This window comes from Pelodiscus sinensis, chromosome 4 (assembly GCF_049634645.1).
Source record: "Pelodiscus sinensis isolate JC-2024 chromosome 4, ASM4963464v1, whole genome shotgun sequence".
Taxonomy (NCBI): Eukaryota; Metazoa; Chordata; order Testudines; family Trionychidae; genus Pelodiscus; species Pelodiscus sinensis.
This window is the reverse complement of record NC_134714.1, coordinates 12,367,394-12,384,785: the sequence shown is the minus strand read 5'-3', so window position 1 is coordinate 12,384,785 and position 17,392 is coordinate 12,367,394. Positions and strand designations below refer to the sequence as shown.

Below are 17,392 nucleotides of genomic sequence, written 5' to 3'. Positions count from 1 at the left end.
TCTGATAAAAGGTATTACCTCAGCCACTTTGTCTCTCTAACAGCCTGGGACCGACATAGTTATGTCACTTCCTAGTTATGTCGGCTTCCTAGTCCGAACTACCTAGTCCGTGCTGCGTGTAGCCGCGCGGCTCGGAGTCCGCACTAGTGGACATTTAAAAATGGCGGCGCCCGTCTTTATGCAAATGAAGCCCGGAAAATTCAAATCCCGGGCTTCATTTGCAACTCCGGTTGCCTACATTACCACCCTAGTTCGAACTAGGGTGGTAGTGTAGACATACCCTTATAGACTAACACTGCTACCCCTCCGAGAATTAAACTTTCTGTGTTGAGTTTGCAGCAATATATCCTCCTTAAGCAGCGCCTCATTCTTCTCTAAAATACAGATTTTTTTTTCCTTAAAAAAGGAAATGCAGAATGATCGGCAGGAAAAAGCAGTGAGGAGATGACTGATCTGTGAGCTGCTTTAATCGGGGCAGCCTGCAGTTGCTAAGGAAAAATACTAATAACTAATTATTTTATTAGCCAAGTCTTTAATATGTTTTAGCAAAAAATCCATCTGTAAGTCAGGTTATATCAGTATGATGCACACTTTGGAATAGATTCTCATTACTTTAGCCATTCAATGCCTTTTTTTTTCTACCTGAAAGGAGTAGCACTCCTGGAAAGCCTTGTGTATCCAGGTGAGATTCTAATCCATTTCTAGCCCATGCTAATACACATCACATGACAGCACAAATTCTAGCTATGATGTCATATTGGCTAATTAAGGAATTAGTTGCTGAATTTTGGACTGATTCTCAGCTGGTGGTATAAAGGGATTCAGATGTGTTTGGTTTTGCCCAACTGACATTCATATAACTCTCCATTCCATATTCACCATTCTGTTTTCTTTTGGTGGGTGGGCATACAGTTCCATCAGCAGATGAGTGTACATGCACAATGCCATGAACTAAGCAGCTAATACTTGCACTCACTTCACTGCTCTGCAGAATATGAATTAAAATAGGACACGAGAAGGACTATAATCAAAGGTATTGCACAGTGAGTTTGCATTAAATCTCTAATGGCATCCCCAAAAAGTAATTTTTCAGAATTTTTAGGTATAAAAATGAACAGTGGGCTTCAAATATTATCTCCTTTCCCAAGTCCATATTGTTGAAGTCTAATCAGAGCCATGCAGTCGCAGACTCTTATAACTCATGCTCAGCAAAATACATGTAAAGTTGAACCTCTCTAGTCCAGCACCCTCAGGACCTGATTGGTTCTAAACCACACCATGGGAGGTCAGTATTGTCTAGCAGCATTACCAACACATCCACTGCTTACTGGGCTGTTAGAGGACACTTATGGGTATATTAGAGCTAAATAACAGCACAGAACACTGAGAGCCATGGCTGGTGGCTGAAAACAAACTTTATGAGACCACAAGAAACTTGATCATTCCCATGATAAGTGGACATCTGACTAACTAAAACCATGCTGGACCATGGATATTGCCGGACCAAAGAGTGTCAGACTAGAGAGGTTCAACCTGTATAAACGAATTGCATTACTTCTCACCTATTTGTACCATGACATCTCACCTATTTGTACCTTGAAAATCCACCATTTCTTTATCTGGACACACTGTGTAAAGAAGGTCTGCTAATCTATCCTATTTAGACCCCAATCCTGCATGTGCTCTGACATGTGAATAGCCACACTGAATTCAACAGGGCTATTCCTTGGCATCAAGGTGTGAAGGCTCCAATCTGAATCCATACATTTAGAAATATGAAAGGATTCTCTTATTTAGGCTTCATAAATGAAATAGAACTTTACTTTAAGTAGTATTTTTTGAACTCTCTCCTAATGTACTTTACAATATTGAGTGAGAACTGTAATAGTAATGAGTAATAGCTCATTCAGTAATGACACATCTCTCTGGAGATTATAATTATTGCTGGTCAAATAATTTGCAATTAGTTTTATTTTATGAATGTTGCCTCTTTTTCTGCTTGTGAATTTTCTTTGAACAGATCATAATTTTCCTGAATTTGTTCTTTATTTAGCATTATGCTACAGCAAACATGTATAAGTAAGACTTATTCTGGTCCATACTCAAGGGCTGTGTCTACACTGGGCCACTTATTCCGGAAAATCAGCCGCTTTTCCGGAATAAGCTGCGAGCTGTCTACACTGGCCCTTGAATTTCCGAAAAAGCAACGACGCTCTACTGTACAAAATCAGCCACTATTCCGGAAAAGCTTCGCTGCTCCCGCTCGGGCATAAGTCCTTATTCTGGAACACTGTTCCGGAAAAGGGCCAGTGTAGAAAGCCTAGTAGTCTTTTCTGGAAAAAAGCCCCGATCGTGAAAATGACGATCGGGGCTCTTTTCCGGAAAAGCGCGTCTACATTGGCCACAGATGCTTTTCCAGAAAAAGGGCTTTTCCGGAAAAGCAGCCTGCCAATGTAGACGCTCTTTTTCCGGAAATACTTATAACGAAAACTATTCTGTTTTAAGCATTTCCGGAAATTCATGCCAGTGTAGACACAGCCAAGTAGTTCATCATGAATAATAAATGTTTGAAATTAGAGCTGTTTTTGATTGGACATTATGTTACATGGCATAGTTCTGTTCCCTGATTGGATGAAGGCCACTTTTAGAAGCAGATTTCAGATGTAAATGTTTCAGATCATGAATTTTCCAGGAATGTTCAACAATGTTCACTTAAATTTTTCTTTTATGGTGAATTCTTGTGTTAGTAAAATCATTTTGCTACAGTATTTGTGGTACATGAACACAAAATGGGCCCAAGCCAGGTGACGTGAACTTTAAAAGGTGATGATGTATTTACACAAAATGTTTTACCCTGCTAAGATTAAATCTATTAGTTGAATAGTAAGAGAAAGTTGGCTACGTTTTTTTTTTAAGTGACATGCTTATTTTCCAGCTGAACAGTCACCAAACTAAGTAGGACCATTTAAAAAATGTCTCGTCTGAAAGATGGCTCCCTAACAATGTAAAAAATAGAGCTGGTCAGAAAATAAGGATTTTTTTCCTGATGAGAGAATAAATGAAAATGGAAAAATAGTTCTCATTAAAATTTTCAATGGAAAATTTTGATTTTTTTTTCTTGTTACATCAAAAATAGAAAAATATTTGAGATTTTAAATGAAAAATCTAAAATGTTCAAGGAAAGCAGATACATTTTGGACAAACTTTCATTTAGTTGAACATTCAGCCTCCTTTGAAAACAATTTTGATGGAAAATTTGGATTAGCCCTAGTAATAACCCATAGTCCTGCATGGAAGGCTCATGATAGAATAAGTAATGAGGCTGGTAAGAGACTCAAATATATGACATTCTGATTTAAAGAAAAAAATGCTGCCTACTAAGCCATAGTAACACTGCAAGGCCAGGTTTTGATCTTGTTTGCAATTGTGTTATTCTGGAATAACTCCACTGATCTCAACAGAATTGAGAGAGAGAGAGAGTCATTTGTCCCTTTGAAGGATATTGGAAGAAGAAATACCTAAGAATGGTCACCAAATGAATTTAATAGGTAGAAGGTTTAAAACAAACAAAAGGAAGTACAGGTTAAACCTCTCTACTCCATGGGACCTGACCGGTGCCAAACCAAGGAACTATTTATACGCAAGTAGCTTTTTTGAGCTAGCGCATGTGTATGCCAACTGGACATCACACCCTAACTTGCAGGGTGGACGCAGCCTGTGTTTCTTTGCAAAAGTCCTTGGTCACCTGAACCTGCAACCATAGCTTGCTTTGAAATCATCGCTGTGCTAGAGTTTGATGGATTGGTTTTTTCTCTTCCCAGCTATTGACCTGTTGTACTGGCGTGACATCAAGCAGACAGGGATATTGTTCGGAAGCATCCTGCTACTGCTCTTCTCTCTGACCCAGTTCAGTGTGGTCAGTGTTATTGCCTACCTGGCACTCGCTGCTCTCTCGGCCACCATTAGCTTCAGAATCTACAAGTCAGTTTTACAGGCGGTGCAGAAGACGGATGAAGGCCACCCATTCAAGTGAGTGCTTTGTGGTCATTGCTGAAGAGTGTTGTACAGTATATCCTGCAAAAGATTCATTAACACTCAGTTCTGTAGCTGCCATAAACATTTTTAGACTCCAGACACAGCAGGTTTCTTTTGCACAAGGGGGGCGGGAACATATTCTTTTCCATTGTTCGTGGTCTTAAAAGCCCATGAACTGTCTTTGCTCAATTTTTTTTTTAAATTCGCCCCTCAGATCTTGAAAATTTTAGCCTGAAGGCCGAAAGATGTAGAACATTAGAAGCGACTAGGAAAAGGGAACAACTGTAGTGAAAGCAATTGCTATCCCTGGTGTTCCAGCTATAAAATGCATTCTCTCATAGCAGCAAAAATACCATCCGACACTTGTTTTACAGAATGCCTAAAGCTTTCCATAAAGCACCTTGGGCATGGATAGCACAAAACAAATGTTAAATGTGGCTGTTGTTTTCAGAGGGAAAGCTGTAGCTTTACCTCAGCAAAGTTAGGGTCTCGAGATTGTCAGCTGGAGGAGATGACAGAAGGCTGAGGTGGGAACCCCGCAAACAGATTTTCTTTCTCATGTGTGGAAATGGGGGAATCTCCAGTTTCCAAAGGATTCTAAAGAGAGCCTTCCATGGGGCCTGGGAACAGCACAGCACGTTGTTGGATGGAGTAGACCAGGGTAGGTCCCAGGGGACATATATCATTCACCCCTTCCTTCCCACTGAGTTTCAGAGTTAATGTGGCCTGACGTTGCAGTGTCTTTTCCACTTGAACTACCATAGTGCTGAATTTGGAGCTGTGCTGTCAAGGAGGGGAGTGCGAGGTACTGGTGTTCCACAGATAATGGAGAGACACAAGACCTGTGAGCAGACGGCTCTGGTCTCCTTGCATTTTCCTGGAATCTGCAGCGTCTGGGGGGGAGGAAGTTGGATCCATATTCCAACGGCAAGATGTAGCGGGAAGAGCCACTGAAGGAGCCTTATCAAGCTTCTTCCCCTTGGCCTCCTCCCTTGGGTTTTACCATTGGATGAGGCAGCACGGACCATAATTATCCAAGGGTGAAATGTCAGTGCAGGGGGGTAATGGTGAGTACTGGCAGTGCTGTGGCTGCTCCGGCCACAAAGAAAATGAGCTAGAGGGTTGTAGGGAACAGCAGGAGAAGTCAAGCACAAGAGTAAATGAATTGCAAGGTTGCCTGTGTTTTGTAACTGGATCTGTGTTTCTGGCAGAGCCTACCTGGAGATGGAAATGTCTCTCTCACAGGACCAGATTCAGAAATACACAGACTGTCTCCAGTTGTACGTGAACAGCACAGTCAGAGAGCTGAGGAGACTCTTTCTTGTCCAGGACCTGGTGGATTCTTTAAAAGTACGATTTCCCTTAACTATTTCAAGTGCCTTTGGAGAGGAGATATTTTACCCATAATTCCTGCCTCAACAGGTTTACAATCTAAGGTGTCAATTGTGCAGAGTTCTCTGTGCAGGACGAGTCCTCTCTTCAGTCAGGCTCCATGCTTGCAATGTTCCCTCTAATTTTTTCCATCCAAGTGTAGAATAAATTTTGTGATGTGCACTGAGGCATGTGTGGATGTGCAGCATCAGTACAAACACATGCTGCCGGCAGTCTGCTAATAAGTTGGGTGGCTTCGAATTTCTCCTGGGTGGCTGCCCAAGCACTCAGCTTACAGGGAACACTGGTGCAGAGGTCTGCCTGTGTTCAATCATTGCAGGATCAGGCCCTAGACATAAGGCAAAAACCCAATGAGGAAGATAACAAGGAGAACTGCAGAGGGAATGGTAATGGAAGGAAGGATGGGATTATGCAGAAAAAAGTGGGATGGTTTCCCTCTGTTCTGAGCCCTTCTGAAAAGATTGCAGGGTTTTGATGTGGTGGTGTGGGCTTTTTTCCCCCCAATGATTCTGAAAGTTTATGAAAAATTAAAGTAACCTACAGCAGATGTCCCTAGTTGCTAAGCATGCTGTATTCTAGCTAGTTAAGTGAAACTAATGGAATAATAATATGCCCATATGCTGGCTAGTTAAATGAAGCCATTTGTTCTGGTGCTGACAGTTTCAGTGATTGTCAGGAGATCTAATGATTTGTTTTTAATTTAGTTTGCAGTACTAATGTGGCTGCTGACTTATGTTGGAGCTCTCTTCAATGGCCTGACTCTTCTGATCATGGGTAAAGATGTTCATTTATTTTAAGATCTGATGTTAAACATGTATTAATCGTGGCAATTTCTTGTTTGAAAAACCAGCATTGCCCCCCCCCCCCCCCCCCGTCTCACCTTTGAAATGTGCTTTTTTCACAGTTATCTTTGTTTCCCTCACTAAGGCTGTGTCCAGACTCAGGGGGGTTTTCGAAAAAAGTAGCCTTTTTTCAAAAAAACGTCCCCTGCATCCAGACTCAAGCCGCGTTCTTTCGAAATTAATTCGAAAGAACGCGGCTTTTCTTTCGATGGCGGTAAACCTCAATTTACGAGGAAGAACGCCTTCTTTCGAAAGTTCCTCTTTCGAAAGAAGGCGTTCTTCCATGTAAATAGGGCTTCTTTGAAAGAGAGCATCCAGACTCACTGGATGCTTTCTTTCGAAAAAGCAAGCCGCTTTTTCGAAATTTCTCCGTGCAGTCTAGACGCTCTCTTTCGAAAGAGGCTCTTTCGAAAGAGGCTCTTTCGAAAGAAGCCTGCAGTCTAGACATAGCCTAATACATATTCATCTTTATTTCTGATTGCGTTGTCCCCTGATATCTAGAAGTCGTTCGCTGTTTTTAGAGGCTTCTCAGCTGCTGGGTACATAGGGATGATACATTTTTCATTTGTAAGATTATGTCAGGGTTCAGTTTTCATACGGATTCTTGAATTATCTCTTGAAGGAAATTACATCATGGGCTTTTGCCTTTTCTTTCAAGAGGAAACTAGATCATGCATCTTGTTTTTTGTGGATATCAATCTCAACCGCAGAAACTTAATACTGTGCATTTCTCCCCCAGCTGTGGTCTCTATGTTTACTCTACCTGTTGTATATGACAAGTATCAGGTAAGTCAAAAGATGGTACAGTAATTATCATTCAGATTAGCTGTCTTAATGGTTCTTGCTTTCCAACATCCTATTGATCGTTGGATGTATGTTTTTGCTCTTTGCAGGCACAGATTGATCAATACTTAGGACTTGTGAGGACCCACATAAACACTGTCATGGCAAAGTGAGTTAAGCAGCAGATTTTTATAAGAAGCAAATCTTAGGTTCACTTGTGTTCTCATGGCACATTGGGATAGAAGGGGTGGCATAGAAGGTTATAGCTCCAGCAGGAATTCTGCTACTGAGACAACGTCTACCAGAGCTCCGCAGTGCACAGGGGGAGTGTGTCTGAGGCGGGTGGAGATCTGGGTCAGAATCATGGCTCTGCATCCTCCTTTCCTCTCTTCTTCCCATTTGGGGAGCTATGGAGGGAGCAGCCCTGACTGTTCCTTACACGCCTTACACAGACTGCACAGGGAGAAAATGCTCTTTGCTCCCTTTCCTTACTGCCCATTCCCAAAAGAGCTTGAGGCAATCTGATCCTTGAGAACCCTGGGCATATTTCATCCACTCTTTGTGGATGTCACCGCTCATAATGAGCTAACCTGACATTGACATGGATGGCTGAGGTGCTTCTGCAGAATAGCAGTGTTGTTGTCACGAGCAATCTCTTGGTAAAGAAACTTTGCCTTCTGTAAACGTAAGCGTGAAGCCCATATGTGCCCGCACTCTTACGCTTCATGCACTGATGAATTAAAATTCATCCAGGTGCAGAAAGATGGCCCAGGGTTTTGGCCCCATTTTAAATTCCCCAAACAGTGGGACTTTATTGGTATATGGACCTGGTGCTGGCCCTCTGCACAGAGAAGCTGTCACCCCAAGATTTAATTTGGGCACTGGGCTTAGGATTCACCTCACAGAGAAAAACAATTGTAGCCCTTTACTCATAGAAACAGTCGCTGTGTTCTCTATGACCTACATAGTTGGAAAGCTCCGGGTTGCTGATCTGCCCAGCAGCCACCTTTCTTTCCCAGTCTCTGACCATGTTTCCTTAGGACTGCAAGCCCACTGGCAACAGAGCCACTCTGAACCACATCTCCTGAGCATGTGAGGTCTGCAGTATTAGAGAGATTGGCCAAACAAACTGAACCCTGGGCTCTGAGCACTACTGGATTCTGGTGATGTTAAAAATCTGGGTCCAAATTTTGTATCTTAACCATATCCTTAGCTTTGTTACAGACATATGGTGGAAAATTTAAAGGCCAGCAAGTTCACTGACCATAACTCTAGTATATATAAATTGTTAAGAACCCAGCTGCTTACTCCTTTGCTCCTGGAAGCAACATCCTGATGGCCCACGTGGGCAGGCTCTCTTACCCCCTCCCCATTTCTTTCCTGGGCAGATATGTGATCTAACTCACAATCTAGCCCTCTTTGTTACACACACCTCTTACCAAGATATCTGGAATGAAGGCTGAAGCAAAGGTCACCTTCTAGCTAAGAAAAGTCATGCTGCTATAGAAAGATTTTGATCAATTGCTATTTGACAGTGTAATCCCTTTTTTTCTACACCTAGGATTCAGGCAAAAATCCCAGGCGCTAAGAGAAAGGCAGAATAAAGCAGACATCAAGAATCCATCAACTACAGTAGTGAATAATGGGGGAGCCTGGAATGCAAACAGCTCTGCTCTTACACTTCATTGCAAATTTATTGTTCCTTTTTTTTTCTCAACACCATGATCTTAGAACATAAAACACAGAAGCAGCTCTTTTTCCTTGCTGCTTGTGTACTCTTAGAATATTTGCAATCACTTGTGTCAAGCACTAAAGTATAGTAAAGAAAAAAGTGTACTAGATGTGGTTTTTGTGTTGCTTATAAAGTGCATGATGGCGAGAGCCTAAACAATATTGATTTTTAAGTGTTTTTCTTCTATTGGCATTGCTTCTATAACTTTAATGTTACATGTGGCTAGGGCTTTCCTGCTTAGTGCACTGATGCAATAGTTAAAATTGCTTCTATGTCACTGGATTGCTGGTTGGGTTCATCTTTATTAACTATATAGAATTGTGGGCTGATGTTTTAGTGATTTCCAGCACAAATTGAATAAACAGTAATTGGTACTTATAGTAATCAGTTTTGTATAACTAAGAAACAAAACAAAAATCCAGTACTTTTGTTGTAAGGGATTGATGGGCTGATTTACATGTACGGTAACTGGAAAGGTCCAGCTTGTTAAATTTATTACACTTTGTATTACATTCTCTGTAGTTCCTAATGGACTTAATTATGGAATCTGAATATTTGCACTTATGTACTTGATACTGAATGCAGAAATAAATGTTACTAAACATACAAAGTTCTCCCTCTTGTTGCCATTGGGGTTACATTAGAATTTGTAAAATCAATACCTAATCTGCAAAAAGCATGGAAGGGCTTGTTCATTGGTCTCTGAGAGCTATTTATGGCTTTTCCATGCACAGTTTTGCCACTACAAAATGGTTCCTTCCCAAAGGTTGTCTGTACTTAGTTCATTTAGCAGTTTCACATGCTGATGAACAAAGAATGGAAATAAAGCAAACTCCCTAATGCCAAAAGTTGTTTATGTTGGTGTCATTGCCACATTTCAGGCACATATAATGGTCAATGAATTCTCTTGAAAGCTGCCTGATTACCTAGTTAAAGGTGTTGTATCTGATTTGACCCACAACTTGGAAAGTAGTCAAAACAGCACTGGTCATTGTTCAGTTGCTACATGCCCAGTATTTCTACTTTCTTAGCCTACTTTATCCTTTGAAATTTGTACTAAGCTGAAGGAGTCCATATTGATCACAGGTGCTGGGAGCCAAAATGAACATTTGCTTCAGCTCAAAGCTAGTTTACAAAGCCTTTTCTAAATTTCCCTTTTTATTTAACATTTGTATTTAAATATTTGTGTTTAAGTTTTTATGATAACATTTTATAAACCTCAGCTGCACATATATTATAAACATTTTTCTTGATCAAAATCTGAAAACTCCAGTTTGATCTATTTTTATTTTCATTCTTTTAAATGGTGTACTTATTAGAGTGTTTAATTTTGAAGCCACTAGTTAAAATTACACAAAACAGCCATCCAGAGCTTTAACTGTGTTTCTCACTTCTATATTCATAGATTCCTAGGGGAACAGGTTCTATGATGCATCTCCTAAGAAGACCATGTGGATTGCACAGGTGTAGATGAGTGCACAGGTTGATCTTCAGCACTCTTACTACTGGTGATGGAGTGTGGGGGCAGATCCCTGGATAACTTCTAGGATGAGTTGTCATACTGGTGGTTAGTTTGACTAGGAAAATAAGCAAATGTGACATCATCTCACTTCCCATGTGGGTGGAACTCCCAAATACCATTGTTATGGACTCAAGTAAAATCACACGTTAAAAGATTTGCCTTTAAGAAATACTCAAGTGTTAATTCTTCATCTATGAAACCATCATCTCCCTTTTACATTGTTACCCACTGTAGTAACACCAGTTCCTTCCATGCTACTCTGTGATCATGAGAACCAGCTGTATTAAAAGTCCTCCATGGTGAAAAATCCTACAGAGCTGAGCCCTTCAATGGATCTGGGGGGTCTGTCCTATCAAGTTTATGGTGCATTATTTTGGGTATTTTGTATGGTTTGGGGGGGGGTTGAGTGAAAAAATCATTATAGTGCAAAAAACAGTGCAGAGCTGTTCTCATGAAAATGTGTCTAGTTTAATTGCCTAAAGTAGCTGAGTGTGTGTAACATTTAATGACCTGGGCCAAGTTGTAAGCTGGTGAATGGGGGTGCTTCATGACTGGAACTCAATCAATTTACACCAGTGGAGTCACACTGCTTTACACCAGCTAAAGATCTGGTCCCTTATCCCTGAAATAGGCCACTTGAAAAGAACAGTGAATGCTTTCTAATGTTTTTCCTTCCAAAATTATAAATATCCCTGATTTTCCTCTCTCTTTCTGTACTCACAATTTGCTTTTCTGTTACCTGCAGATTTAATTGCCTCAGAGCTATTACTGATCCCTTTTACTACTCCTCATTTTTTCCAATATTTTAATCTCATGATAGAGGAATATAAAACACATTTGATTCAGGAAAGCCCCTGAATTTGGAAGGAATTATCATGCTGCAAAAGTCTTTTACCAGCTAGTCTATCTTCCTTCTTCCCCTCCCATTTTCAGATGGTGTGGAGCTTTATAATTCTGGCTCTTGTGGAACACAAGATTTCACATTTTCACACTATCAGCCTTTCCTCTTGGCCCAAGCCCAGTAGACTGAATAGAGCAAGTGCCAGACATCAGCCCAGTGTAACTTCCAGTTCCCAAGGGCCCCTTTTCTCAGCTCAGCTGGTTTTAATATTTTATTTTCCCTACTTCAGAAAAATGATCTTTCAAGGAACTTATGTTTTAATGGCCTGTGATGCACAGAAGCAATGGAGAGTGATGCTGCAAGCTCCAACGGGGCTAAGACTGGCAGGTGTCCAGCTATTGATGGACATGTGCCATTTTAGCGAAGCAGAGAGAGAGAGGTTGCCCTCTGAAGGATCAGAATTTGTTAGGTGTTTCCAATGTGCAATATCCTTCTGGGGTTTCCCTTCCAACTTAAATGGACCAGGAAGGGGATCCAAGTACTGTTTATACAAGTGCCATTAAAGTCCCTGAGAAGGCTGGTGTATTGTAATACTTTACACTAACCATTACAATCTCAAGGGGCAAAGGAAACGCTCTCCGATGCAGGTGGAGATTGTGCCAAGAGCTTTGTTTCATCAAGCAGAGTGGGTAAAATAGCTGAGAGCGGGTGGCTTCTTCATAAACCTCTTTGGAAAGTGAGGCCTGATTATTCCTGTATGTGCTGTGGTTTGCTTGTTATTTCCTCATAGTTTAACTTTCCATTCCTAGTCTTTGACATTTCTGTTTGAGCAGACTGTAAATGAAACTTCCCTCAGCATTTCTTCAGGTATTGCCGCCAGGACTCTTCTAGCCGGACAACTACAAGAAGTGGCGATTTAGCACCTCTGCTGGTTTGCAAACATGCCTAGGAGGTGCCACACGTACAGATCAGACATCTCCCATTCAGAGGCCCAGTCCTGCCTTATAGCAACTGCTGACATTGGGAGCTAGCACATAGACCTCTGCAAAGGAGTGTGTGAACCTCAGGAGACAACCGTGATTTACCAGGATAACAATTGCTGCCCCCTTGTTCCAGGAGGGAGAGTTTTTACTGTGTGGGCCCAGCTCACTTCCTGCTGTAGACCCAGCTCAGCCCACTAGTAGCCATTGGTCTGTCCCTTCTTCATCCATCTAGGAGACTAGAAGCTCCACCTATGCCCCAAATCTATGATCTGGGCAGCTTTCCCAAGGTTTTGCAGAGGAAGTTGCAATGTCCGGCGCACATGCCATAAGTGGCATGCAAGATGATTTTCAGTGGCATGTGCACTGAACGAGCTCCCCTCGCTCTTCCCCACCTGCAACGGGAAGCCCGTGCTGGGGATCCAGCATCCTGCCCCCGGCAAGATTGTGGCCAGTGCCTGCTTCCTGCGGGGGAGGGGGAGGAGCCTGTTCACTGCATATGCCCCGCAGACGTGAGACTGAGCTTGGCGGTGAGGGGGGAAAAGTCTAGGCACATTCGCACACCGCTGCCGGGTGCGTAATGTGGCGTTGTGTGTGTCATCTCCATTTGCAGAAGCGGAAATTACATACATCGGCTGAGCCGCCCCTTATGACAGTTTGGCCCCATCCCTTTCTCCACTTGGGGCGGCGACTACACTGTGTGTTCCTGGTTCTGTCACAGTCCCCAGGATGGGAGCCAATCGTGGCCAGAAGAGGGAGGGAGGCAGAGGTGGAGAGGTGTGTGTGCGCATGCACTGAAGGCCAAAGTCTGACAGCTCGGGCTGGCCTGGGAAACCCTGAGGCTCCATGCCAGATCTGGCTTGCAGGGAAGCATGTGCATGCTGCTCCTCCCCTCACCACAGAAAAAGCCAGAGCGGAGCCCAGGGCAGGAGACCAAGTGGGGCTCGCGGTGGAGAGAGCCCCTACCCCTTCCACTAGAGTGGGGCGGCCTAGGGCAGGAGGGTTAAATTTTGGCACGCTACTTCAGAAAGGTTGCCGACCCCTGTGCTCTACCAACACCACTCCTTTTTCAACAACATCCTTGTTACATCCAATTGATTTTCCTCCCTTTCACTTATGAATTTCTTCCAGCTCATTTTTCAGTCTGCTCTCCCATTATAGAAGCAGAAATAGTTGACACACTGTCATTCCTCTTCTGCAAAAAATGCAAGCGAGATGTAGGGCCCAAGAATCTGCAATAGCATGTGTACAAAAATCTTGCACATGACCTGTCCATTGGAAGGGGTTTAGACGCACAAGAAAGTCTAGCACAGGCCTGACAGAAAGAAATAAGGCATCTCAGATGCCACAGAACAGAGAGGAAAAATAAGGGTGATAGATCAGCAGAGATGCCAAGGATCAAATTCACCTGTGATCTCGTTCTACTGCAGGAGTGTGAGACTTGCTAACAAAACCAGAGGAGTCCTGGGTTATGCCAAATGGACCAAATTCAGAACTGGTTAACATGATTAAAACAGACGCAGGGTCCATGAGCCAGAGTCAATAGTTGTTCCTGCATTACTGTAATTTGCCCAGAGGTCCCAAGGGGATTGGACAAGTATGTGATGTAACTTGCTCCAATATGGCATTCAGGAAGAGTGCAAAGTGGGCATAATGAACATGCTAAGAGGATAGAAGAGGCCTGCATGGCAGAAAAAGCATTTAAAAAATGTAATATAAAATAGCCATGTTTCAATTTGCAGGTTCCCGCTAGTTGCTTTTCCTGATGCAGCCTGCTTTTAGCTCCGGGGCTGGCAAGTCACATTCATTTCTCATAATCAGTCAATACCGAACAGGTTCAATGTGACAACTTTCACCCCCTTACGAATGACACTTTTCCAATTCACATCACCATTTAAGTCACAGAATAATTTGGTCTAATAGACGCCACTCCCTTCTATGTTATAGCTGATCTGTACCACTCTGGCAGTGTAAAGGGTTTGTAAAGTGGATGTAAGTTACATTTACATCCACTTTATACACTTTTAACACTGCCACACTGGTGTAAAGGAGCCTTAGAGTAACAGAGAATCAGGCCCCAAACATCCATAGCTCTGTATAAATGTGACTGTAAAGAGACACCTTCTCTTCTAGCTAGTGGAAGTAACTTTAACATCAGATTTATTTACATAAAAACACCACACTTGCCATATTAGACGTCTGCTGTTTCAAACCCAGTTTGATTCTTGATTATTTCTCAGATGCTAATTTGGAAGAAGCATGAGCTACATAATTGATAATGATGTTACACTGAACAATAAAATACCACTCCAGGCATAAAATAAACATAATTACAGAACGGGTTGCCAGCAGAGCAACAGCTTAATTTGTCTCTAATCAGCAAATTTAGATACTTAAGTAGGTAGACTGCAGAGAGAGGTGACACTACAATATTGACAAAATGGCTAGAGCGAAGCGGTGCTACTTCTACCACTCCCTGTTTGGTATCTGGCAGGAGTAGAATTTTCAGGGCTGAAACATCAGCTCCTTCATTCCTCTTCTTCCCTGGCTATATATCCTACAGAGTTTAGTAGCTCCTGTCTTGAGGCAACGGAGTTCAATGTGCCAGTGAAAGTGGGTGGGGAAAAAAGTACTTCAAGGTTTCAAAGAGCAGAGATCACTCCTCACCCTGACTCTTAAGCATGGTTCTAGGGCCTACGGGTATGTCTACACTAGCCCCCTAGTTCGAACTAGGGTGGCTAATGTAGGCATTCGAACTTGCAAATGAAGCCCGGGTTAAATCCCGGGCTTCATTTGCATGTTCCCGGGCGCCGCCATTTTTAAATCCCCTTAGTTCGAACTGACTGCCCATGGCTACACGTGGCAGTCAGAAGTTAATCTGAACTAAATCCTTAGTTCGGATTAACTGTTACGCCTCATTGCAGGAGGAGTAACAGTTAATCCAAACTAAGGACTTAGTTCGGATTAACTTCTGATTGCCACGTGTAGCCGCGGGCAGTCAGTTCAAACTAAGGGGATTTAAAAATGGTGCCCGCCTGGGAACATGCAAATGATGCCCGGGATATTTAAATCCCGGGCTTCATTTGCAAGGTCAAATGCCTACATTAGCCACCCTAGTTCGAACTGGGGGGCTAGTGTAGACATACCCTCCCAGACAGAGGAAAGGGCTTTGCCTGGGAGGTCAGTATTTACAGGGTGCAGCCTTTTATTCTTCGTTTCCTGGCCCTTCAGCATGGCCCCCTTTGCTTCCTCTATGCAGTTGAGGAGTGAGAAGAGCAGGAAGATGGGTCCACTGTCAACATTGCCGGACTACTGCAGGATGTAGATTTTCTCAACTATTGTGTGGTAAGTATCTTCTCCTGACCCCATCTCCTGGAGTGTCCAGCATCCTACTGCTCTCTGCCCTTCATTTTAGCTTTTAACAGTTGTCACCCTTTTTAACATTTTTGAATAAACACCAATACATTTCAGGGAAATTAAATCAACAAAGGTCCTTAGCTATACAGTAATGTAAAAATTTTTTTCTTAACTTCTTATTGTTATGATTTTAAATCTTAGGATGGATGGAGTATATCCTGATGCAGCCTTATCTGGTGCTAAATGTAGTTTTTGATTTGTTATTAGTCTATTTTTCATCCTGGGGCAAATACAGATCTGTTATTAAACCCTCAGTTACTTTACTAGCCCTATTTAATCTACCTTTTTAACTAATCTGTGATCCATTTATTTGTATATAGCTGCAATCACTACCACTGTTTCTCTTTTTATTTGAACTGCTAATTGAGAACATAATTCAAAGACAGTTAAAACCTCTTCATCCCTTGTGTTTCTTGCAAATTGCCCATCATTATTTAAACTTTCTCAGGCATCTTTAAAAAGAATAATGTGCATAAAAAAACATGTGAATGTTGGTTAACACATGCATTATAAAAATAAAGAACAGCATTGGCATTAAGGTTGTATGTAGAACCTTAATTCCAAATTTCCTCACTTTTGACTATTATTTCCAAATTACAATATGCAATGCTACTGTTTCAAAACAATGGATATGTATATTCAACCTTCATGATCTTAAAAATGTTGATTTGATCTGGAAATATACAATTAAGAATGAGGCAAATTAACAGCAGCTCATACGTAGCCCAATATAAACAAGCTAACAGCATCGTCACTTCAGAAAAGAAATTGTACTCATATAATGCTAGCTCTTTTGTGCATAAAAGAAACCAGTATCCTCTTTGTTGTCGTAAATTCATGTTATAGTCAATGATTACAGGGCAATCTATAATTTTGGGTGCAGGATTTTCACAGAAACTGAATGATCATAAATAGCTTTGAAGACACCTGCCTGAGTTCCCCACAGCTGCCACTGACTTCAGTAGGACGCTCAGGATCAAGTCCAGTGTGATCAACCGATATGTGGGAAGAGAAGCATGGATAGCATGTGCTCAGTTTTAGTATGCAGCGGTGTGTCAGCATAACGCAATTTCAGATGCAATTTGTCAAAATACTGGCGATGAAAACGGATGCCATTCTCATTGAATGTCCTTCACTGGGTGACACATTGGCACTAATTTTGACCAAAGCAGGTGAACAATAAATACACTCTTAGGTATTGCCCATGCTTTTGCCCACAAAAGCTCATGATACTATCTATATATTTTGTTAGTCTCTAAGGTGCCACAGGACTACTCATTACAGACTAACGTGGCTACCCCTCCGATTCTTTTTTTTTAATATAATTAAAATGTTGAGTGATCAGTGATCACCCTGATTATTTTTCCCTGCCCCTCTTTCTTAGTTGGCCCAGTGGTGCCAACTCATAATTTTATTATAAGTCTCATGAAATTGGATGTTTTTTCTTAATGCCACAGTTCTGACAGGCAAGTTTCTAACCCATATGGTTGTGCGGAAAATCTTGAAAACATGATTCGAAGGTGATAAAGGCATAAACATCAAAAGGCAAATTAAGCGAATCCAAAACATGTTGTTTAATAAATAAATAAAAACTCTTGATATGAAACCAATCTCATAGTACTTTGAGATCTGATGTATGATTTTTGAAACGTGGAGGTTGGTGTTACTATTCGTCTGAGCAGCAATTATCAAGCACACCAGACTATACATAAAAATAATGCATACTGTTTCTTGATGTGTGCTACAATTTGAGAAGGTGAGGATTAAGAACTCCAGCTCACCTAGACTCATTGCATTATTTTTTCTTTGAACTGGACTTAATTCAAGTACCCTGTTTCCAACAATGCC

At 41.8% G+C, this 17,392-nt stretch overlaps 1 protein-coding gene across 5 annotated transcripts in view; it reads left to right on the top strand.

Moving 5' to 3' along the window:
- Positions 1-10,601, top strand: part of RTN1 (reticulon 1) — a 199,256-nt gene extending 188,655 nt beyond the window's left edge. For 4 of the 5 annotated variants that reach the window (XM_006135261.4, XM_075926327.1, XM_006135262.3 and 1 more), the window contains 6 exons: positions 3,822-4,029; positions 5,247-5,385; positions 6,132-6,201; positions 7,009-7,055; positions 7,163-7,221; positions 8,614-9,394. In XM_006135261.4, the coding sequence (XP_006135323.2) occupies positions 3,822-4,029; positions 5,247-5,385; positions 6,132-6,201; positions 7,009-7,055; positions 7,163-7,221; positions 8,614-8,656 (566 nt within the window). In that variant the 3' untranslated portion in view covers positions 8,657-9,394. Of the gene's footprint in view, positions 1-3,821; positions 4,030-5,246; positions 5,386-6,131; positions 6,202-7,008; positions 7,056-7,162; positions 7,222-8,613; positions 9,395-10,189 lie in introns of those variants that run through there. The other variant, XM_075926326.1, reaches the window with a different exon arrangement.
- The last annotated feature ends 6,791 nt before the right edge of the window (positions 10,602-17,392 follow it).